Source organism: Urocitellus parryii, chromosome 3 (assembly GCF_045843805.1).
Source record: "Urocitellus parryii isolate mUroPar1 chromosome 3, mUroPar1.hap1, whole genome shotgun sequence".
NCBI lineage: Eukaryota > Metazoa > Chordata > Mammalia > Rodentia > Sciuridae > Urocitellus > Urocitellus parryii.
This window is the reverse complement of record NC_135533.1, coordinates 169,246,348-169,270,505: the sequence shown is the minus strand read 5'-3', so window position 1 is coordinate 169,270,505 and position 24,158 is coordinate 169,246,348. Positions and strand designations below refer to the sequence as shown.

Sequence of the window (24,158 nt, the reverse complement as noted above, 5' to 3'; positions counted from 1 at the left end):
TCCGGATGCTTCCCAGCTTTGGAGTCAGGCTGTCCTGGATTGGAATTCCCTGTTCTGTCCTTTCCAGGCAGAGCCCCTGGGCAAGCCCTCGCTGTACGCGCGAGCCTGGGTTTCTTCTGAGAAAGGAAGCCAGTACCAGTGTCTGCTTCAGAGGATGACATAGGACAACTCATGTAGCGTTACTCTGTTGGCCTGTGAACCCATATCAGTCCCTTTCTTTCTCCTGGAGCCCTCTCTGGACAGAGATCCTGGCTGAGTCTCTTCGGTGAATGCAGCGCTCAGTAGCAACAGGTACATGGTAGATGTTCAATAAACACGGCCCCTCGATTTCTGGCCTCACTTTGTGGAATCCTGCTTCCTGGGGTTGCAATGCCTTCCGACTACACCCCGCCCCACTGTGCACCCTTTGGGAGAGTAATGATCAGTTCTGAGATCCAGAACATAGTAGGTGCTTGTGCAGCAACCCTGGCTTTAGGTCTTTGCATAAAGGCTGTTGGGGTCGGGTTGTGCTGGATATTAACTTGTTCTCTGGGTTTAACGTTTTGAGCCGGGGACGCGGAGAAGCCGGAGTTAGCGCCCGGGAATCCCCTAGACCGAAAGTGGCGGCCAGAGCGGAGCGCTGTTGGAGGCGGGGCCGGCTTTTCTGTCGGCGAACAAGGGCCGAGGCGCTGCACCTTTAAGGAATCGAGCCGGGAGGGCGGGAGTGAGAGCGGCTCGGGAGCGTGCGCGGCGGGGCCGAGCTGAGCCGGGGTCTGGGGACCGAGGGCCGGGCCGGGCCGGGCGGCGGGACCAGGCGGGTGAGGCCGGTCAGGTGAGCGGAGCGGAGTGTGTGTGTGTGTGGGGGGAGCGCCCAGGAAAGGGCTGGGGGCGCCCCGGTGGCTCGTGATCTGCCCCCACTTTCCGAGTCCAGGCTGCCCCCTTCCTGCGACGCGGTGGGTGCAAATGGGTCCTGGACCCGCAGCTCCCTTTCTGGTCCGTCTTCCCGCGGTGGCATCTGTCCTCCTCCTTGGTGTTTGGAAGGGCCCGAGACTCCCGAACCCGGGTGCCTCTCCATCACCAGGCTTCCGGGCCGAGCTGCCACCCTCCCGAAGCCCGGGGACAGGGCGAGGTCGGGGTGGGTCCCGCACCTTCCTGCCTCTCCGCCTCCCACCTCCCGCGCCCGCAGCAGCCCGGACACCCCGGTGCCTGCAAGGTTGGGGTCCTGCGCTCCTGTTGCCTCCCCTGCCTGGAGAAAGGTCACAAGTCGCCCTCCCAGACTACAGGTTCCATGTCACCTCCCCCGCGTCGCCCCCGTGTCCATCCATACCCCCGACATCGCTCTCCTTGAACACCTCTCCGCTGCAGCCTGTCGGCCACCCTCACCCCCGCCCGCCCCAACTCCCTCGCCCTTGCGCCCTTGCCCCGGGTCCTCCCGGAGACCCACTCGCGGGGTGCTGGTCCACCCACCCCGACAGCCCGGTGCCCGCCGGCATCCCTGACACCCCGCCTGCGCGGACCCGGGCTTCCCGGGTGCGGGTTGTGTAATGCCGGCTGCAGGGCAGAGCACGTGCAGGATTTGTGTCCCCAGCCTGCAGCCGCCTGGGGAGGCCAATTGACCGGGAGGCATGGGGAAGGAAGAGGGTAGCGGAGGAGCCAGAGGCTTGGCGTCCGGGGGACACGTCTTTTGAACCTGTTTTGATGCCCTGGAAGCTGAGAAGAGGAAGTAAGAGGAAGGTCCTGCCCAAGCAGAGACCTGGAGGCCAGCATTTGTGTCACCTTCTTACCTGCCCAGAAATCCCTCATGGCTGGCTGCACCTGGCTTGCCAGTTAAAAATAGTTTATAATTAGCGGGTGCAATGGCCCAACCTGTCATCCCAGCGGCTCCAGAGGCTGAGGCAGGAGGATGTAAGCCAGCCTGGGCAACTTAGGGAGGCTGCCTCACAGACCCACACAAAAGAACTGGGCGGGTAACTCAGTGGTAGAACACCCCTGAATTCAATCCCCGGTACCCACCCCCCCCCAAAAAAAAGGAAAATAAAAATTGCTATAATTAATAATAGCTAACATAGAATAAACAAGTACTGAGTGCCAGGTGGTAATCCCCTTTAAAAGATTATAGCCCTTACTCCCTTCAAGAGCCCCTTGAGGTGGGTGCCACTTTTAGGCCCACTTGGCAGGGGAGGTATAGGAAGCTTCCAGAGGTAGTCTTTTCCTAGGACACAGTGAGTGACCTCAGTTCCCCACTCTGAACCACTAGACTTTTTACCCAGTATTAACTAATCAATCTTCTCAGCATTTTGCTCTTTATTATTCATTTATATTTTTTAGTTTTTTGGTACCAGGGATTGAACCCAGGGGTGCTTCATCGCTGAGCCACGTTCCCAGTCCCCACTTTTTAAAAACTTTTTTTAGATTCTTTTTCTTTTTTCTTTCTTTCTTTTTTTTTTTTTTTGTAGTTGTAGATGCCTGTAATCTTTTAAAGGGGATTATTACCTGCACTCAGTACTTGTTTATTATATCATGTCTTTATTTATTTTTGTAGGTGGTGCTAAGGGTCGAACCTAGTGCCTCACACATACTAGGGGAGCACTCTGCCATTGAGCCACAACCCCATCCCCCTCAGCCCTTTTATGTTTTGTTTTGTTTTGTTTTGTTTTTTTAAGACAGGGTCTCCCTGGGTTGCTCAGGGCCTTGTCTTTGCTGAGGCTGACTTTGAACTTGTGATCCTCCTGCTTCAGCCCCCTGAGCTGCTGGGATTTCAGGCGTGTGCCACGTTCCCCTGTTTATTTATTTGTTTATTTATTTATTTATTTATTTTGCATGCTGAGGATTGAACCCAGGGCTTTGTACATTATCAGTATTTTTATAACATAGGAAATTAGAAATAATTTGTGTTCTTAGCACCAATTTATTTTCAAAAATTAGGTTCTGGGGCTGGGGATGGAGCTCAGTGGTAGAGCACTTGCCTAGTCGGTTGAGGCCCTGGGTCTGATCCCCAGTACTACTTAAATAAATAAATTAGTTAATTAGCTCATTTTTCAGACCACCAAGGGGTCTTCAATGCCCTCCTCCAGGACATCGAGGCCCAGAGAAGAGAAGGGACTTGCTTGAGGCCACACAACTGGAAAGTGCCAGGGCTGGAATGCAAACATGTTTCTGAGATGGTTCATGGGTTGCTTCCTGGGCACCCCTGCTGCTCTGGTCCCTTTGCCTAGGCTCCTGGAGACCATTTCCTCCCTCCTGGCTTCCTCTGCTGAGGCCCAAGAGGGGAACACTCTTCTCCCCGGGCCGCCTTTGCCTAGGTCCTTCCAGAAATCTCTGATGCTAACTCTTACTGCCCTCTAGGGTGCTGCTCAGCAGCTCTGCATATCCCTCCAGGAACACTTCCCTGATTTCTCTTGTCCCCAACTAAAAGCTTTTCCTGCCTCCCATTCCCATGGTGGCACTTGGAAAGTTCTGCTGTGTGCAACTGTCTTGTCCTCTTGGGTGCAGTTGTGTTAGCAAGATCAGAAGTGCTCCCCAAGGCCCCTCTCTCCACCTACCTGGTCAAGCCCCAGGACAGAAAGAGGGTGAGAGAGAAGGGTAGGGGGAGGACCACAGCAGGTGCAGTGGGTCCCAAAGTAAAAAGTAAAAATAGACCCAGGATTATGAACCCTGCATCACCAACCTCCCTCAGTGAGTTTCAGTCTGATCTCAGAGAAAATTATTTTGCCTGGTGTCTACCATTGTAACCTTGCATATTTGCTTTTGTTTATAACACAAAGGATTTCCACCACAAAATCAGGCAGGCTGCGCCCATATCTCCCTTTTACCACTTGCTATAGCTATGTGTCCCTGGACAAGTTACCTAACTTCTCTGAGCCTCAGCTTTTGGAAACAGTACCTGCTTCAGAAGGTAGTAGTAATCCTTAGCTAAAATAATGCATAGGGCCCAGTGTGTGGTAGACAGTCAATAAACACCAGCCAGCTATTATGAAGAGCAGCGGTAGTTGACCACTACTTTGAATCACAAGAGCTCTATTAAATCATTAATAAACGGCTCACATAGACCCTACTTAGGAGGCAGGCAAGGGAGTTCAGGCCAAGCAGAAGTAATCATATTTTGTATTCAGTAAGCCCATGGGCAAACTGCTGGATAATGGAGTTAAGTTCCATTCTTTTTTTTTTTTTTTTTTTTTGGTACCAGGGATTGAACTCAGGGGCACTTAACCAGTGAGCCACATCCCCAGCCCTTTTTTATATTTTATTTAGAGACAGGGTCTCGCTGAGTTGCTTAGGGCCTTGCTAAGTTGCTGAGGCTGGCTTTGAATTCACAATCCTCCTGCCTCAGCCTCCTGAGGCCCAAAGATCAGAATTTTGTGAAAGCTCTCCCCAGGGGATTCAAATGGGTTGAGAAGAACTGCCTTAAGATGGTGAACTTAAACAAAAATCCCTGTGGACTGTAAGACGGTCTTTTGGGGTAGATGGTGTGAGTGGTTACAATGTCCGTCACATTTATCACAATGATGAGACTAGGTCAGAGTGGAGCAATTTTGTTTCCTCTAAAAGAATTAGTGGCTGGAGGTCTGGAGACTTTTGTTTGTTTGTTTTTGGTACCAGGGATTGAACCCAGGGGCACTTAAACACTGAGCCACATCCCCAGCCCTATTATATTTTCTAGAGACAAGGTCTTGCTGAGTTGCTTAGGGCCTTACTAAGTTGCTGAGGCTGGGTTTGAACTCACAATCCTCCTGCCTCAGCCTCCGGAGCTGCTGGGATTACAGGCATGCACTACCGTGCCTGCTGGAGACATTTTTGATTATCATAACTTGTGGCCAGTTATGCCGCTGAATGTCCTACAATGCACAGGAATGCCCCATAACAATTACTGGCCCCCGTGGTCAGTTGTGCCAAGTAGAAAAACCTGTGCCACATGTGTTTTCCACAGCATTCTTTCTGACCTTGAATGTAGATGAAGGTGTTCCCCCAGATCAATCCCTGAGAAGCCCTCTGGACCAGTCCAACCTTCCCTGTCCCAGAGCCCAGGTGGCCATCGCCGCCTGTGGCTGAATGCACTGGGTCTGTCCTGGGCTCCACTGGCACTCTGGAGCTGTGCCCAGCAAACTGCTGACTCAGGGGAACAGACGGCTCCGGAGGGTGCGGGCCAAGGTCCTGACGCTGCTGCGGGCTGGGATGCTCATCTTAAGTCATCACCTAAAGTAACAGCAGCCTTTGTCTGAGGCAGTTTCCAGAAACTTTGGCTGTTTGACTGTTGGCATGGAATGATGTACCCAGACTTGGATGCCAGCCCTGTGTATAATGACATCTGGGGACTGCGTTTGATAGGTGAGACTCCTGATTATAGAGACAGTGGCACAGATGCTGCCCACAGAGCTCTCAAGCATCTGGACAGTCCCTGAGCAGTGTAGGGCAGGGGACTGCGGTGTGACAGGGCTGCCTGACTTCCATGGAGGCAGGTGGGATCTCCCCAGCTGAGCAGGGGGAGCTCAGAATGTGCCAGTCACCACTCTGAACTGGTTCCTTGTACCATCTCTTTGTCTCATTTTGTCCCCACACTGATGTTCCAAGAGGTTCAAGGTCCCATGGCTGGTCTGTGGCACAGCAGAGAATGAACCCAGGTTATTGAAGTGCAAAACTGAATCCTCCGAGAAGCATTTGCAGATGGTAGTGCCATGTTAACAACCAGGACTGGCAGATGCGCGGAGCTTGCTAGGTGAGAGGGAAATCTGTGTGCCGGGAGAGGAGAGCCCGTGCACTAGAGTCCGTGCACTAGTGCAGAAGGGCATAGTGTGTTTGGGGTTGCAGATCTATCCAAGAAAGAGGTGGGGGGAGATGGGACTTGAAAGATGGACAGGCACCAAATCATTGGCCTTGCACCTCATGCTGAGGGCCATTGGAGGACCACTGGTGAGTTGGGTCAGGGGAAGAGAAAGGTGTGTGATGTTGGGGAGCTTGCTTAACCTCTCTGGGTCCCAGATCCCCATCAGGACTGGCGTCTCGAACCATGCTGCTCTGATGAATGTTCATTGTGTCAGTGGCTGTAAGAACAGAGCAGCCCACGTTGACGCTGGCCCTGCAGCGTGTTGATTTATGGCTTGTTTCCTCTCACTCTGAGCAGCTGGTGGTATTTTGACTTTCCATCCTGGTTTTTGGTATTTATCAAATGCCACCAAGGGCAAAACACTGTGGATGCTAAGGACTGAGACAGATCCAATGATGTGGTTGGACTTGACTTGGAGGAGCTGGCATCCTGTGAAGGGCACAACCAGTGTTCCCACCCCAAGGGACAAGCCACAGATGTCACAAGATGTGCAAACACCCTGGGCAGGAGGGTGAGGGGCTGGTTGCCAGGCACCCAGGAAAGGCTAAGGGAGCCAATTGCTCTGTTAGAAGAGTTTTAAAGGAGTAGATGGGGTAGGGAGAGGGTGTCTTACTGGTAGAGAGAGTGGGGACAGCCAGGCTAGGTGGCACACACCGTAATCCAGCAGTTTGGGAGGCTGAGACAGGAGGATCGCGAGTTCAAAGCCAGTCTCAGCAACTTAGCAAGGTCCTAAGCAACTCAGTGAGACCCTATCTCTAAATAAAATACAAAATAGGGCTGCGGTGTGGCTCAGTGGTTGAGTTGCTCCTGAATTCAATCCCCGGTACACCACCCTCCCCCACCAAAAGAGAGTGGGGACAGTGGAGGAAAACAGAAAGTCCATCCAGGGCATTCACAAGGGGGTCAGATCAACAGTGTGTCTAGTACCTATTCCCTGGGTTTCCAGGTTGTAGGCGGAAACAGGTTTTCACGCTAGGGAGATGTTACTAATGGATCTGTGTCCTATGTTCCGCTCCACTCTGTCTGTTCTCCACCATGGGACCTTCCAGGCAGACCCCAGGGGCATCTGTTTCCCCAGGTCATAGAATGTTTTGTAAATGGAAGACACACAGTGAAAAGTGAGATCATGACTCTTATAAGAGACAGGATTCTGCGCAAAACAGGGGATGCTAAAATGTCACCTGAAGGACATGTCAAGGCCGTGAGAGGACCTAGCAGTGTGAGGCCTGTCGACCATTAAGGAAGGGAAGAGACAGGGACTCAGAAAACAGAAACCTGACAGACCCGTAAGAGATCAATGAAGCCATGAGATAAGTTTGTAAAAGTGACCTCTCTCTGGTAGGGCCACCATAGCCAAATTGAAGTGGGGAGGATTTTTCATAGAGTGAGCTAATCTACATGAGGCTATTCTCTGTCCTGACAATTAGCACGGGTGATAATTACCACCTGATCTTGGTTTAGTTTTGCTATTAAAATGGTGATTTTTCTGGGGAGGAAGGGGTACCTGGGATCAAACTCAGGGGCACTCCACCACTGAGCCACATCCCCAGCCCTATTTTGTATTTTATTTAGAGACAGGGTCTCCCTGAGTTGCTTAGTGCTTCACTTTTGCTGAGGCTGGCTTCGAACTCACAATCCTCCTGCCTCAGCTTCTCAAGCTCCTGGGATTACAGGCGTGCACCACCACACCCTGCTAAAATGGCAATTTTGCTTTTGATTTTATTCATTTTGATACAGTTCCAAACAAAAGGGTGTTGCACTCTTAACCATTTTCCTGGGTAACTGAGACAGCCTCCTTGGGGGAGATTCTGGCTTGAAGGAACGTGGGGACCAACTCCCAAAGGGCCCCCAATGCTAGATTTTTTGCAGGAAGCCAGAAATCTTGCCCCTGAACCTTGCCATTGTATATTAACAGAGCCCTGATTTCCTTTAACACCAGCTTTGCTTCCAAAGCTAGAAAAGGCTGCAGGCCAGCTCCATCTGTAGTGAAGACTCCTCATCTCCTAGTCTTTCCTTTTATTTGGGAGAGTAGGTTGCGTCAATGGGAAAATGTCTGTGGGTGCCCAGGTTCTAGTTTAGGCCTCTGCTCTAATCCATGCATATCCAGGGCTATTTTAATTCCTTTTAGTCATGAGGAAAATAGTTTCTTACATGATGCTGTTTCTTTACTTTGGGGGGGGGTGAAGGCTCTTGTGGGCTCCCCTAGAGCCTGAAGACTTTAGGGTCCTTGGAGATAAAGGGCCAAGTGGCTTTGGCTTCTGTTTTAACCAGCAACAGGTTGGCTTGCATTTCAGCTGTCTTCTTGAAGACAAGATTTCAAGCAGGTGATTCTTTCAGACTGTTACAGCCCACACATCTTGGCCCAAGAGTCTGACTTTTTGAGGTGCTCGGCCAGGCCAGTGTAGTATGGTTTATTGTCTTACTTTGTGGCCAATAAGTCTTTTTTTTTTTTTTTTTTTTGTCCCAAGAATTAAACCCATGGCATTTACCACCGAGCCACATCCCCAGCACTTTTTTTTTTGTATTTTTATTAGAGAGAAGAGTCTCAGTGAGTTGCTTAGCACCTTGCTCAGTTGTGGAGACTGGCTGTGACTCATGATCCTCCTGCCTCAGCCTCCCAGGTTGCTGTGATTACAGATGTGTGCCACCCTTCCTGGCTCCAAAACAACTTTCTAGAAGCTGGGCCACAGGATAAACCAGCCTCCTGCCTTTCAAATGAGCCCCTGGTTGATCTGCCTTTTCTCCCCTCTGGCTGAGACTTCTCCCAGAGGACTGGGTAGCAGGACTTGCTGGTGCTCTCTGATCCTCCACCCACAGGCCCAACCTGGCTGGGCTTCTTCTCTTGCCCAGTGCTGCCCTAGTGGCAGAAGTTGCCAGCTGGTTCTTGAGCAAGGACCCCAAGGGACCTGTTGCTGGTGCTTTGTGAAGCAGGACAGTGATCCCTTTCCTCAGTCCCTCTCTACCATAAAGAAGATAGGAATCTATGGCTGTTTATGGTTGTGTAATTCCAGGCCATGTGGTTCCAAAAGAGAAAATTCTTATCATTTGCTATCTTAGAGTGCTGGACTTTGATCCTTAAAGACTAAAGTTCCTGCCAGGCAGACTTAACCTCTGGACAGTGGCATAGGACAGGAGAGTCTGTCCCGAGCCTCAGGCCACCCAGCTCATGTTCAGATATGATGAATTTTCACTGTAACACATTCAAGTTTGTATTTCTTCTTATGAGAAATTATTAAGGCTTGATAACTGCCTCTCATGGGCCTTTTGAATGAATATAAAGTTGAGGACTGGGCTGGGTTCAGTGGCGCACACCTGTAATCCCAGTGGTTCGAGAGGCTGGGGCAGGGGGATCGCATCGCGAGTTCAAAGCCAGCCTGAGCAACTTAATGAGGCCCTGAGTAACTCAGCGAGACCTTGTCTCTAAATAAAATACAAAGAAAAAGGGGGGGGGGGCTGAGGATGTGGCTCCATGGTTAAGTGTCCCTGGGTTCAATCCTTACTTAGTACCAAAGAAAAGAAAGTTCATGTCTAGCCAGTAGGACTCTCTGTGATAATTAAAATGTTCTGGATTTTCATTTTCCAATATGGTAGCCACAAGCCACGTGTGGCTATTGAGCATTTGACATGTGGCTGATATTGCTGAGGAGCTGAACTTTAAATTTCATTTAGTTTTAATGAATTTAAATAGCCACATGTATAATGGCTACTGTGTTGAACAATACAGAATAGAGTTGTTGTTTTTTTTAATAGTATTGGAGATTGAACCCAATGCTAGGCAAGTGCAGTACCACTAAGCTACATCCCCAGCCCTTTTTAACCTTATTTTGAAACAAAGTCTCACTAAGTTGTCCAGGTTGATTTGCAATCCTCCTGCTTCATTCTCCTAAGTAGCTAGGATTACAGGTGTGCACCTCCATACCTGGCTTCAAGATAGACCATTTTATTTGAGTTCATATTGTATTTTTTAATTAAATAGGAAAAAACCCTTCATACCTGTGTACAGTAGCAATTCAAAATTTACAAAAAGAATATCAGTGAAAAATTTTACTCTCATCTCTGCCTCCAGAATCCCATTCCCTCCCACCAGAGCCAGCTACTAGTCCCAGTTTTTTTTTTGTGTGTGTGTGTATCCATGTAGAATCATTTCATACATATGTAATCATAACATATACAATCTCTTTTTTTTAAACACAAATGGTGTTATTCTATCTACTGTCTTCTGTTCATCACTTTTTTGAATTAATAATGTATCTTGGAGGTCATTACCTATGGGGAAAATTGAACTGCCTTATATTTAGTTTCTATTTGTATTTAATGCCTGTATGTAATTTTTTTTTTGTAAAGCTATACCATTGTTTACTTACCAGGTTCCCTGTAAATGGACATATGAATTTATTATTTTTTATTATGGTATAAATGAAACTGTAATGAATAACCTTGTACAAATGTATTCTTACACATGTTCAGATATAAATATAGGTAAATTCTTAGAAGAAAAAATATTACTAGGTCAAAGGCAGGTGAATTTCCCAGGGCCACATATTTGGACTTTGTTGATGGGTGTGTACTTTTTTTTTTTAGTATCAGGAATTGAACCCAGGGGTGCTTAACCACTGAGTCACATCCTCAGCCCTTTTAAATTTTACTTTGAGACAGTGCTTAAGGCCTTGCTAAGTTGCTGAGGCTGGCTTTGAACTCTCGATCCTTTTGCCTCAGCCTCCCAAGCTACTGGGTTTACAGGCATGTGCCACTACACCTGGCTGGGAGTGTAATATGTACATGATATGAGAGCATCTAGTTCTACAATGGCCTCAGATACACAGTCTGTTTCTAAACTTTTTGTGCATTGTTGAATAAAGACCACCACAAACCTGTAGATGTGATTTGCCTGTCTCCTTTTAAATGAGATTGAGCACCTTCTATGTTTAAGAGTCATTGCAGTTTCCTTTCTGGTATGTTATTTATGCAGATTATTTGCTCATCTTTTCTTTAATGGATTTTTTTCTTGTTGATTTGTAGGACCCTTTTATACATTAAGGAAGTTTGTTACCTTTGATATGTGTTGACATATTTTAATCCTGTTGATGATATCACTTTTGAGTAGATGTTTAAAAACCAGTTTTAGCCGATTGCAGTAATGCACAATTTAAATTGCAAGTTTGAGGTCAGCCTGAGCAACTGAGACCCTGTCTCAAAATGAAATGAGAAGGGCTGAGCATGTAGCTCAGTGGTAGAGCACTTGGCAGAGTTTGGCCTCAGTGATTCAATGCTTTGACATTTTATTTCTTATGATTCCCAGAATCTCATGTGGGAGTCCTTGGGCTCAATTCTTAGTACCATAAAACAAACATTTTTATGTCATCAGCTTCTTACTCTTTTGTAATGATAATGATAATAGTGCAAAAATTATTTTGTAAATAGTGATGTTTTGTCATGGCTTCTGTTTTTTGTTTTGTTTTGTTTAGTGTTGATGGACCTTTATTTTATTCATTTATTATTTATATGCAGTGCTGGGCATTGAGCCCAGTGCCTCACACACATGAGGCAAGCCCTCTACCACTGAGCCACACCCGCAGCCCCCCCATGGCTTCTGGTTTTTATACCTCTCTTGGAAAGGCCTTCCCCTTGGAGATATTTTAGGACAGAGTTCTCATGATTTCTTCTAGACGTTTCATGGTTAAACACTCACCTATCTGAAACAGTCCCCAGATCCTGTGGCTTTATTTTCCCTTACCTGTGGCCTCACACTCCTGTTACAGAGCCTTTGCCAGTTCCTCTGTGCTTGTGGCCAGCCCTGTGCGTGCTGTCCCTCCAATAGCCCTATTGACCTTTGGTCCTCACCCTTCCTCCATAACTTCCTGAAGGCAATGTTTAGGGAAGCTGGGGTCCAGAAAGGGAAGGAGATTTCGGTATCTTTATCCGAGGTTCTTTGTTAAGTTTGTAGGCCTAGAGCCAAGTACATCTGGTTTTCTCATTGTTGTGTTTCCCACCCAGGGAACCAGGCTGTCCTGTGGTCCTTCCCTGCTTGACCTTCACCTGCTTTCCTCTTTGACCTGTAACCCTTCCTAGGCCTGGCTCCTTATCAGAGATGCCCCGCCCTCAGTGCACTTTTGCCTAATTGGGGAGGTAACCTGAACCTAGGGCAGACTATAAAGCCACAGGATGTTTGCACTCCCATGTGCTGGCTAGGCCCAGCAGCTTTGCTCTATTCAGCCAACCATTTGGCCGCTCTGAGCGCTCCATTCATATTCCCTAAGATGATTTAATGCTTTGTCATCTTATTTCTTGTGATTCCAGAATCTCATTTTCAGCTCCTGTCAAAGCCGGTAGCAGTTGGGAAAGAAAGCTGTGCTCTTTGCAGAGTAAGTATGGATCTTTTAATTTTATTTTTATTTTTTGAACTGGGGATTGAATCCAGCTGTACTTCCCACTGAGCAGCATCCCCAACTCTTTTATATTTTATTTAGAGACAGGGTCTCGCTGAGTTGCTCAGGGCCTCATAATTGCTGAGGCTGGCCTCAAACTTGCAATCCTTCTGCCTCAGCCTCCCCAGCCACCAGGATTACAGGAGTATGCCACTGCACCTGGAAAATATGGATTTTTAACACCATAGACAACAAAGTAGCCCTTCCTGAGGCTAGGCTGCTTCTGAGCTCCCTCCCCTCTACACAGGTCACCTATGTGGGTGGTTCTTTAAGTCTGATGGGAGGGGATTGGATTCCTGGAGGCTTTCAAAGCTTCAGCATCCACCCCTCCCCTATAAACAGTTCTCCAAAACTGTACCTGGAGCAGAGCTCTGATGTGAAAGAATTCTAGAAGGCCTAGGCTTCTGGAACCACTGTGCTTTCCTGTGGAATATGGTACTGGAACTGGCCCTGGATGCACAAAAAAAGTTCACCAGGTAGCCAGGATGGCAGGGCACTCCATTGGAAGGAGGCCGTGTGGACCTGGCATAAGATAAGGAATTGGTTAGTTGGTGCAGGCAGAATGGGGAAGTCAGAACTGGGCAGTGGGGCTGGGACCCTAAGGGGTGCTGCACATTTTATCTGGTAGACTTTGGACCAGTGCAGCCCAATCCCTGGTGTGGATGAGGGGATTCCTCCTGGAGTTGGTAGTGGAGGAACTCGAGGTGGAAAATAATAGTTTTTATAGAAATGGGGGTCTGGCCCCTACGCGCTGCTGGGGGAGTTGTCAGATTCCTAGGAAGTCCTCCATCTGACATGAGAGCTGAATTTCAGATTTAATTGAATTTGATTAATTTTAACTTAAATGACAGTTTATCTAGATTCAGACAAGTTGACTTCAAGACAAGAGACAGCACCTCTCCGCTATTGCATAGCTGGAGTGGTGAGAGGAAGTGATGGGAAGAGTAGACGATGCCTTGGCATCTAGGAGGCAAGGCTGATGGGGGTGCGGAGGCCCGTGAGTCAGGAGGAGCCAGGAGAGACGTGCCTGGAGCATTGCAGGGCCATGGGATCATTGGTGTGGTAAAGCAGGCATTTGGAAAAGTGTGGAAGGAGCTCTTATCTTGCAGAGGAGAGAGCTGGAGGATGGAAGTGAGGAGGAATTAAGGAGAGCATTGTGGGAATATCCAAGGGAGAGAGTGAGGAGAGCATGTGGTACCCTGGCCAGGGATGCTCAGCCTTGGCTTGCTTCAGCAGTGGAGTTGCTGGGGCAGCAAATTACAGGAGAAATGGTTCAGCCAGAGTGAGGGGGAGACAATGAGGTCACGAAGAAGGCAGAGGTGAGCACCTGTGGACAGTAATCCTGGGGGCTTTGTCACTCTTGCATTCATAACTGGTGCAAACTAACCTACTTGTTTGGAAATTTCACTGTGATTTTCCTCTATGATGGAGAAGATATATTGTTAAGGCAAGATTTCGATAAATCACCGAGTCGATCTTAAAGTGGGAGATGGAAGCTTTATTCACCAACCGGCAGTCTGGATCCACCAGCTGGTGGTTCAGGGGGTAGGCTGCAAGTCTACACCCATTGACCCCTTCCCGGGGTTTGAGTACACCTTTTATAGTCCAAAACCATATTAAAGCATAAGTGACTGTTGCTATGATTCAAAACCATAAACAAATGTCATAAGATCTAAAATCATAAGCAGAAAAGAGAGCAAGCCCAACATCCCTAGTTGTGTACACGTTAAAGAATGGTTACTAACATCTAGACAATCAATCTCGGACAGGGTACATTGCCCAAGAAAAACGGGAACCAAAGAGAGAACACTTTTACATTTGTATAAGAACTGTCATTTTGTGTTGCCAAACATGCGATGCTAAGCAACTATTGATGGGTACAGAGGTGGGGCTTTCCCTGGGAGAAGCATGTCTTACATGATGTGGCATCTCAGGGCAAAATGAAGTCTGTTTGGTCATTGCTCATATAGCCTGGCCCATAACAATATATGACAAGGAAATAGAACAACCCGTTTCTCCAGTTATTCTGTTCCATGGATTCTGGGGCTTCCACACAAGAGAATGTTCACTGCGTCTTTTTTAGCTGTTGATCTTCAGTGATAGTTTTGAGAAATTCGTTTTCTTTCCAAGAACTCCTTCCAGAAATCAGTGTGGGGTAGATGCAGTGCTGTTTAACAGTTGGGGACTTAAACTCATTTCAAGAACATACTGTTTTTCTAGTGGAAAACATTGTGGGGAGAATTTTTTTTTATATTGCACAATTAAAAAAAATTATAAGCAGCACCCAATAGTTTTTAAAACATACCAGCAAGAACAGGGAGTAAGCTGAATGGTAAATTGTAAAGTTATTAACATGTTCGTTGCTGTTGCAACAGTTCTAAAGAAATGTGGATGTTGCCCATGAGGACATTGAACTCTGTGCCTTGTGCATAACTGAAGCACAATGAATATCTGCTACAGCAAGCTTTGAAAAGGCAAAAATAGCGTGAACTGGGGACATCCACAGGAGAGGGTTAAAATTCAGGTCATAGCATTTACCAACTGGGAGACTAGGGACATTTGTTAACTTCTTTAAGTCTCAGTTTTCCCATCTTTAAAAGGGGAAGATTATGTGAACCTCTTCCTGGGACCTAGCACAGAGTCCTCAGTAGACGGAGGTGGTTGCTCTTAGGTCTCTGGTGATGGTCACGGTTATTGTTTTTGTTGTTGTCATGACAACCATTGCTATTTTGGAGGGAGCAAAACTTCAGTTTGTCAAATCTGATGGACTATACAGAGACATATAGAGAAGGGCAAGATTCTAGAAAGCGCTCTACATTCTGTTTATTCTTGGGTTTTGCTTTACACCCTGAAGATTAAGGGATTGTAGCTCAGGATCCCCGGTTTTCATTGAGAGCATTGAAAGAGAACGGTGAAATGTCATGCCTGACTTCTAACCCCAGAATCACTCCATTTCTCTCATGCTGTGTTTTATCAGGATCCACTAACAACTCTTGTCCAATTAATCTTTGGCCCTGTGTTCAGAGCTACAGGCCCCAGATGCCCAGCTTGGATGTTAACAGGTGGCAGAGGAGGTTGAGTGGCAGGCTCTGGCATGGGATGTGACAGCGTGTTTCCCTCCCACGATGGCCAGCTTGACATTACCTCACTTCACACGGTGCTGCGGGGCCCCGGGGTGCCTCACCTTATACAATAGCCATGGAAAAAAAGAGTGTTTTTCTTTTTCAATTTATGAAATCAGGCATGAACATTATTTAAGCACCAAATGTCTGCTAGGTACTATTTTAGCTTCTGCGAAAAATATAGGGGACAAGATGCTGGAGAGGATAAGCCAGGTTCTACTCTTTAATTGTCTGGCATAATTTCAGAAATGTTTTAAGAGTAGGAAAGAACAGAAGGGATGATCTGGTTGAATAGTCTCATTTTATAAAAGGAAAACAAGGTCTTGCAGTGGATGTGTGGAAGAGCCGGGTAGGGGACAGCTGGCTGGAACAACCCCCAGCCCAGTGGGCCCTGTGCACCTGCCCCTCCACTGCAGCCTTGTATACACCAGGTCATGGTTCTCCTAGATCCATGTGTTCCCTAGTTAACATTTTTCTTTCTTTTCTTTTTACTTAAATTTCTTCTTGTTGTTCTTCTTTTCCTTTTTTGGGGTGCTGGGAATTGAATCCAGGGCCACTTAACTGCTGAGCCACATCCCCAGCCCTTTTTATTATTTTATTTTGAGACAGAGCCTTGCTAAGTTGTGTAGGGCCTTGCTAAGTTACTGAGGCTGGCTTTGAACTCATGATCCTTCTGCCTCAGCCTCCCAAGGTGCTGGGATTACAGGACTGTGCCACTGTGCCTGGCTTAAATTTCTCCTTAATGTTGATTTGCATCCCTACCATAACTTGAAAGTATCCATAAAAATAAATAAAAGGGAACAATGTTATCAACTAGCTGAATACCTCCAAGAGGCTGTAGGGTCAGATTGCTGTGTAACACCCTCATCCTGAGAGTTAGTCTTTGACCTAAATAGGACCTGAAATGAAAAGCACCTGTCACCCCAGCAGCTCAGGAGGCTGAGGCAGGAGGATTGCAAGTTCAAAGCCGGCCTCAGCAATTTAGCAAGGTCCTAAGCAATTGAACCAAGACCCTTATCTAAAAATCAAAAAAGATCTAGGGATGTGGCTCAGGGGTTAAGTGCCACTGGGTTCAATCCCTCGAATCAAAAAATAAAATGAAATAAAATAAAAAAGAGGTGGCTGTCTTAGAATGTATGTCAGTGTGAGCGGAGGCAGCGTACCCCTGAAGCATTACTTAATGTTCTCCCACTCCCTAAAATCATCTCACAAGCCATCAGTTATGTAGGACCCCTAGTCTGGCAAACTGTGTTACATGCGATAGTTGGTTTTCTGATTTTTCTGTCATTGGTGGTTCCTGGATCCCAGGGAATCAGGTTCCTTTCTGTCTTCAGCCTTCCCTGGGGGTCACTGTCATTTATTAATAGAATAAAGTGTTCTATTAATAATATCCACAGGCAGAGGAGCTGCTCTTTTAAAGGAATGCTGGGTCCAATTCTTTGTCAAATGGAGCATGTCGCAGAGATAGGCATGATCTCCTGCTCCTTATCTGTATGAAATCACTGCCATCAGGAAGCACTTTTCGGTCTCTTCAGTGAGGACCTGGCTTTCTTTGACCTCATCAGGCAAAGTGTGCAGTTCTCTGTAATAAACCCAAACTTTACTAAAGGGATCATGCGCTACCCAAGACTTTATTTTGCTATTGAATGAAAAGGAGCCTGGTAGACCTTCTCTTGGAACTGAGGGTGACATCCACAGCAGGTACCTGTCAAGCAGGGAGGTTTCTCTTTTCCCAATCTTACCTTCGGTTTAGTCATTCAGTCCATATATATATGGCTTTGGACTAAAGTACTCTAATTCCTGGTCCAAAGGTAAGTGGTATATTAACATCCTACAGCTCTGGGGTCAGAATTCGCAATGGCCCTCAGCATTTTTTAAAGACTCTCTGAGATGTGGAAGAGTCTTGGCGAAGCCGACACTTCCCACATTCATCGGCTCACATGAGATCCATGATGTTCAGATTTGTACAAATCCCTTTCTCTCATGATGAATTTGCTTACCCCTTGATGGCAAGGCCTCTTAGAGCCTCCAATTATGCCCAGCAGTTCTTTTTATTCTGTTCGCAGTGCTGAGGTCTGAACCCAGAGCTTTGCACAGGCTAATTAATAAGTGCTCTACCACCCAGCCATGCTCCCAGCTCTTGTACCCAGAATTTACCAGGTGACTCCTCTGGCAATTTTGTGATTATTGAAAGCAATAAAACATCAGAGCCGGGCCGGCATGGTGGCCCATGCTTGTCATCTCAGCGGCTTGGGAGGCTGAGGCAGGAGGATCACAAGTTCAAAGCCAGCCTCTGCAACTTAGTGAGGTTATAAGCAACTCAGCCAGACCCTGTCTCTGAATAAAATGTAAAAAGGGGCTGGGGGTATGGATCAGTGGTTATTCAGTGGATTGGTACCCCTGGGTTCAATCCCTGGTATCAAAAAAACAAAAACAAAATAACCATCATGTCTTGCAGTATCACTGGGAATGGTTGTTCCTAAAACAAATTAAACAGGATGGAGCCCATTTTGTAATTACTTTCCATTAATCCATTTGTAGTTTTTGTGTCCTATGCCATAGCTGGCCCTGAGAAAGGGCAGGGATGATTATCCCCAACCTCATGGAACTCTGCCTCCAGAAGAAATAGGCCAACAATTCAAGCATGCTGGGAAAATTGCAAATAGTAAGAAGCCCAGAGGTAGCTGAATGAGAAGCAGAGTCGGTGCTGCACCCTGGGAAGGAGGCAGTTGTCATCATGACCCAGATAGAATGTGCGTGAGATGGAAAAGGACCATTTAACCCACCTACCCATGTATCTGTCACCTGGGTCTCTTGGGTCTTAAGGAAGACATTAGGACACTACCTTATGGGCTTGTTTTCCCCTGATTCTTACTGTGTATTATTTATTTTTTAATAGGTTATATACCAATGTAATACAAAAGATTTAAAAAGTTAAAGACAAATTTCGTGTTTATGAAAGAGAGACATGAGAGAGGCTTGTGGGACCAAACCTGTTTGAAAAATAGAGTTCAAATCTTCAGGAGAAATTGGGAGTGATGAGTGTGAGTTCCCTTTTTTTTTTTTTTTTTTTTTGTACTGGGGCTTGAACCCAGGGGAGCTTAGCCACAGAGCCACATCTCCCTTACTTTGTATTTTGTTTAGAGACAGGGTCTCACTAAGTTGCTGAGGCTGGCCTTGAACTCTTGATCCTCCTGCCTCAGCCTCCCCAGCCACTGGGCATGTGCCACCATGCCCAGTGAATATCAGCAAAGTAATTACAAAGATGGCAGAAAGGCCATTTGAAAAAAATTAAATAGACCTCCCTGCAAAGGCAATGTGCCCAAGTTCAAAACCTGTTTTGTAACCTACAACTGGATGACCTCTGGCAGGTTACTTAACCTTATGGAGTCTCGATTTCCCTAGCCTATAAAATATGATAAAACACCACCTGGCCTCTCTGACAGGGTTGGTGTGATCTATCAAGGATTGGCGAATACAGCCTGCAGGCCTAATGCAGTCTACAGCCTAATTATATAAATAAAGTTTTATTGGAACGCAGTCACACCCACTGATCACACATTGTTCACTACTGCTCTCTCACTCTGATGGCAAGCTGAGTAGATGCCACACAGGCATCATACTATGGGACACGTTTATGGGACATCATTTATGGGACACGTTTGCCAGACCTTGGGCTCGATGGTTGTGAGGTCAGTGAGTTCGTTATAAAATTGAAATAAATATCACTTGACAGAGGTGTACGGGAGAAATCTCTTTACAGGAAACATAAGGAAGGCCATGATTTGGTGGGTCTTAATGCTTTTTCTTGGAGCAGTGTGTTCTGGGGAATATATATGACTTTCGCAGAAAATGCTCTAATTCCTGGTCCAAAGTTCCATGGTGTGATTAACTTCCGGCAGCTGGGTCAGAATTCCCAATGGCCCTCAGCATTTTTTAAGGACTTTCTGATTTAACACAGGTAGCTAGGTATCATGGCAGAGCATCACACCTGGCTTGCAGGTCCTTGCAGGAGTTGTGTTCTGTGTCAGGGAGGTAATGGGACTTGCAATAGTTTTCATTCTATGCCAGATTGAACCATGTTGTGAGTTCATGAGACAAGACTAGATAGGGACTTTTTGAACTGCAATTTCAAAAGGGCCTGTTACATGTCAGGCCTTAGTCTCAGTGCTGGGGACACTGTCCTTGCCCTGTGGACCTTACATGGTAGCCTTCATTTGCGCCCGGTGAAGGTCTTTTTTTTTTTTTTTTTTGGTACCAGGGAATGAACCCAGGGGCACTTAACCACTGAGCCCCATCCCCAGCCCTATTTTGTATTTTATTTAGAGACAGGGTCTCACTGAGTTGCTTAGAGCCTTGCTAAATTGCTGAGGCTGGCTTTGAACTCAGGATCCTCCTACCTCAGCCTCCCAAGCCATTGGGTTATAGGTGTACACCACTGCACCCTGCTCCCCCAACTTCTTATCTTGTATTATTTGTTTTTTAATAGGTTATATATTTATATGACATGCAGCTGCGTATTCCCCACCTTAAATGTCACCACCATTGCCAGTTTCTTTTATACCCATCCAGTGATATTCTGTGTGTACAAGCACACATGTCTATATGTCTATTCATTTATTTATTTAAGGTTCTGTGTGCTTTTTATTTTTTATTATTAAAATTATTATTATTTTGGTACCAGGGATTGAAACCCAGAGGTGCTTAACCACTGGGCCACATCCCCTTTTATATTTTATTTAGAGACAGGGTCTCACTGATTTGCTTAGGACCACACTAAGTTGCTGAGGGTGGCTGTGAACTTGTGATCCTCCTACTACAGCCTCCTGAGCTGCTGGGATTACAGGCATGCACCACAATGCCCAACTCCTCTTTTTATTTTTTAAAATTTCAAGTGTGTTGAGAGTAGAAGGAGTAATACCATATCATCCACCTAGATTCCCTAGTGGTTAACATTCCCTGTATTTGCTTTATTTCTTTCCCTCCCTCTCCACTTATATTTACATTACCTTTTCTCTTCTGAACTTTTGAAAGTGAGGAGCAGATACCATCATATGCCACTTAAAACTTCAGCAGGCACATCCTAAGAATGAGGTCATTCTGCTCACACATATATAGCCACAGCTTCTTTTTTTAAATATTTTATTTTTTAATTGTAGGTAGACATAATACCTTATTTTTTATGTGGTGCTAAGGATTGAACCCAATGCCTCATATTTGTGAGGCAAGTATTCTACCACTGAGCTATAACCCCAACCCCACGGTTTCTTTATCATACTCAAGAAATATAGCATTAGCCGTGCAGTGGCGCACACCTGTAATCCCAGTGACTTGGGAGTGTGAGGCAAGATTGAAAGTTCAAGGCCAGCCTTAGCAACTTAGCAAGACCCTGTCTCAAAATAAAAAGGCTAGGAATGTAGTTCAGTGGTAGCACACCCCTGGGTTCAATGCCTGGTACCATAGACAGAATTGTAGCAGTGATAGAATAATATTATCTAATACTTAGTCCTTACTCAGATTTTCCCAGTTATCCCACAAAGTGCCTTATAGTTTTGATTTTCCTTTTCTAAACATGCAAGACCTGGACTGGGGATCTACAGTTGGTAGAGTGCTTGCCTTGCATGCACAAAGCCCTGGGTTCAATCCCCAGCACCTAAAAAAAGAAAAAATATACATAAGACCCTCTGAAGGATTCCTCGTTACCTTTGGTTATCTTGTCTGTTTGAAGCATTTGTCTGCTTTGCTTCCTCCTGATCTGTTCCTTTCTTGTGGATCTTTCATTTTTCTTCTCCGAAGAAGGTTTCAAAACCATTGCTCTCTCCAGCCGCTGCAGGTGTTGGCTGACCTTGAAGAACAGGATGGACCTGGACGTGGTGAACATGTTTGTGATCGCGGGCGGGACGCTGGCCATCCCCATCTTGGCATTTGTAGCCTCCTTTCTCCTGTGGCCTTCAGCACTGATAAGAATCTATTATTGGTAAGTTGATTATGTACTTGATATTCTCAAGAGTACCATGATGTTATCTCCTCTGCCTGTCCCATTGTTTACCATCTGATCCTGGAATATTTCAAGCATGAAGAAAAGTTGAAAGACATGCACCCTCCTGAATTCTGGGAGAGTTGGGAAGAGTTGCTAGTTGCTTTTCATCAGGTTAAATTCTTGCAGATTTCTGGTAACACTTTGCTCTTGAGGTCATCACAATCCCAGAGCCCCTGGCTGGCTATGAGCAAGGACTGTGCATGTCTGTGGGGCTCCTTTGGTGTTTTCTCATCTCTGGATTCTGACCTAGCAGTGTCCTGGCAGGAGCAGCGATGTCACTGAAAAGTGAACTACAGCCAGGCGCGGTGGTGCATGCCTGTAATCCCAGCAACTTGGGAGGCTGAGACAGAAGGATCGTGAGTTCAAAGCCAGCCTCAGTAACTTTTAGTGAGGCATTAAGCAACTCAATGAGACCCTGTCTCTAAATTAAAAGAAAAGAAAAAAGAAAAAAGTCCTGGCGATGTGGCTCAGTCAGTTCAATCCCTGGTACTTAAAAAAAAAAAAAAAAAAAACAGTATTAGAAACTCCAGGACCAGTGACAGTGAGAAGCATGTGTAGGGCAGAATGCCTTAGAGTTGCTCTAAATTATAAAGTGACAGAAAAAAGAAAGAAGTTTCAAAAATGTCTGTCATTTTTGTTCCACCTTGTTTCTTGCTGTATCTGCATACCACCTGTTCTTTTCTTTTGTATTTTCTTTAGAGTAAGTCATCTTTTTTTTTTTTTAACCTCAAATTTATTCATTTAAAAAGTGATGTGCCAGACATGGTGGCACAAGTCTGTAATCCCCGTGCCTCGGGAGGCTGAGGCAGGAGGATCACAAAGTTCAAGGCCAGAATCAGCAACTTAGCAAGACCTTGTCTCCAAGGAAAACATAAAAAGGGCTGGGGATGTGGCTCAGTGACTAAGCACCCCTGGGTTCCATCCCCTGTACCAAAAAAAAGAGAAGAAAAGAAAAAGGACTGAGGACATAGCTCAGTGGTAGAGTACTCCTGGGTTCAATCCCTGGTCCAAAACAAAAAAGTGATATATATATCACCACTGTAAATTGCAAGCTTTGCCCTAAGTACCATAAGTGGAAAGTTAGTATAAAAAAAATAAACACAGTGACATTAGAGAACCTTGTTAAGTTCTAGCCCTGATACTGTTGTGGGCCAAAGGCTCTGAGCCTCTTTTCTCCTTGGTACCTGGAATAAGAGGCCAGAAAGGTGGGGCTGCCCTGCACAGAGCCTTTGTCCTTGGGGGGAATCAGGTTAGCACTTGAAAAGGAAGCAACCTGCTCATGATTCTTTTCTTCCTGTCCATTTATCAAATAAACCCACTCCTCTTGCCCCCATGGTAAAATGGACACCGGTTCCTCTGTGCCGGGTAAGCCCACTGGGGTTTAACTGGGACTTGAGGAAGGTGGAGGAGCTTTGGTAACTCCTATACACAGAAGACCTGCTGTTGACTGGCCCTTCTTTCTGGCTCCCCTTGGTTTGAGTGTGGAATTTTCCGCCTGCCACCAGGCTCTGATCCTGGAAAAGAAGCTAATTGAACAGAAGGCAGCTTTTCAACTTTTACTGTTTCACTGTCTTTTAGGATGAGTGAGGAGTGGTGACCTCTTCAGAAGATCATCTAGGATCCTCTTCTGCATGGGCAAAAGCCTTTAGCTACTTAAGTGGCAGTGCCCTTACAGCACTGGTAGCAGGAATTCTGGGTGGTCCCCAGATGGGGAGGCCAGGGATGTGCCCCCATCTCATGGCCCTTCCAAGGCACCATGGGCTTCCACACACAAATGCCATTTTTTTGTTAAATCTAATTGGAGCTGAGAATACAGCTCACTGATGTAGATTGTAACCATGGATATGGCTGCACACAGAGGTGTGATTATAAAAGGCTAATTCCACCCACCTCGGGAGGCCAGTCTCCATCCTGCCTTGGTCTCTCAACTCCCAGGCTCCCCAGGCTCTCAAGGAGAAGGCTGTCAGAGTAATTTTGATTTTTAAAGAGGAAAAATAAACTCATGGGAAATATTTCATCTTTATGTTGAATTCAAATTGGCATAATATAAAATTCACCATGTTGAAGTAAATAGTTCAGTGGTTTTGTTGTTGTACAGTGGTTGCCACTATCTAATTCTAGAACTCTCCCACCTCCCCAAAGGAACCCCCACTCTGGTGAGCAGTCACGCTCAGTTGCTTTCTTTCCCCATCTCCTGGCAATCACTAATTTTTGTCTCTTTGGGATTTGCCTGTTATGGACATACACTATATGGCCTTTCTTTCTTTCACTTAGCATGTATTTTTAAGGTTTGTTCATTCCTGTTATAGCTGAATAATGTCTGTGCAGTGGTTTCTGTCTTCCACAATTCATGTTGAGGTTTGATTCCCACCATAACAGCACTGAGAGGCAGTGGAGCCTTTAAGAGGTGATTAGGTCATTAAGAGGGATTAGTGCAGTTCTAGCAGAGCTGGATCAGCTATTGCATGACAGTGGGTTGTTGTAAATCAAGGCAGATCCGCATGTTTTGTCTTTTCTGCACATGCCCATTTGCCTTTCTGCTTTTTGCTAAGTTGAGGCAGACAAAGCCCTCACCAGCAGCTGAGCAGAGGTCAGCACCATATTCTTGGACTTGCCAACCTCCAGAATCATGAAACACACACACACACAAAAAAAAAAAAACACAAACCTCTTACTTTTAAAAATTATCCAATGACAGGTATTTTGTTATAAAAACAGAAAACAGCCTAAGACAATATGATTCTACCACATTTTATTATCCATCCAACTGT

The 24,158-nt window shown here is 46.1% G+C and overlaps 1 protein-coding gene across 4 annotated transcripts in view; it reads left to right on the top strand.

The window, feature by feature from the left end:
- Positions 1–722: 722 nt before the first annotated feature.
- Positions 723–24,158, top strand: part of Abhd6 (abhydrolase domain containing 6, acylglycerol lipase) — a 45,304-nt gene continuing 21,868 nt past the window's right edge. Inside the window, exons 1-3 of one of the 4 annotated variants that reach the window (XM_026402024.2) lie at positions 723–811; positions 12,098–12,162; positions 21,172–21,324. In XM_026402024.2, coding sequence (XP_026257809.1) covers positions 21,206–21,324 — 119 coding nt within the window. In that variant the 5' untranslated portion in view covers positions 723–811; positions 12,098–12,162; positions 21,172–21,205. Of the gene's footprint in view, positions 812–11,997; positions 12,163–21,171; positions 21,325–24,158 lie in introns of those variants that run through there. The other 3 variants (XM_026402025.2, XM_077795637.1, XM_026402023.2) reach the window with 3 other exon arrangements.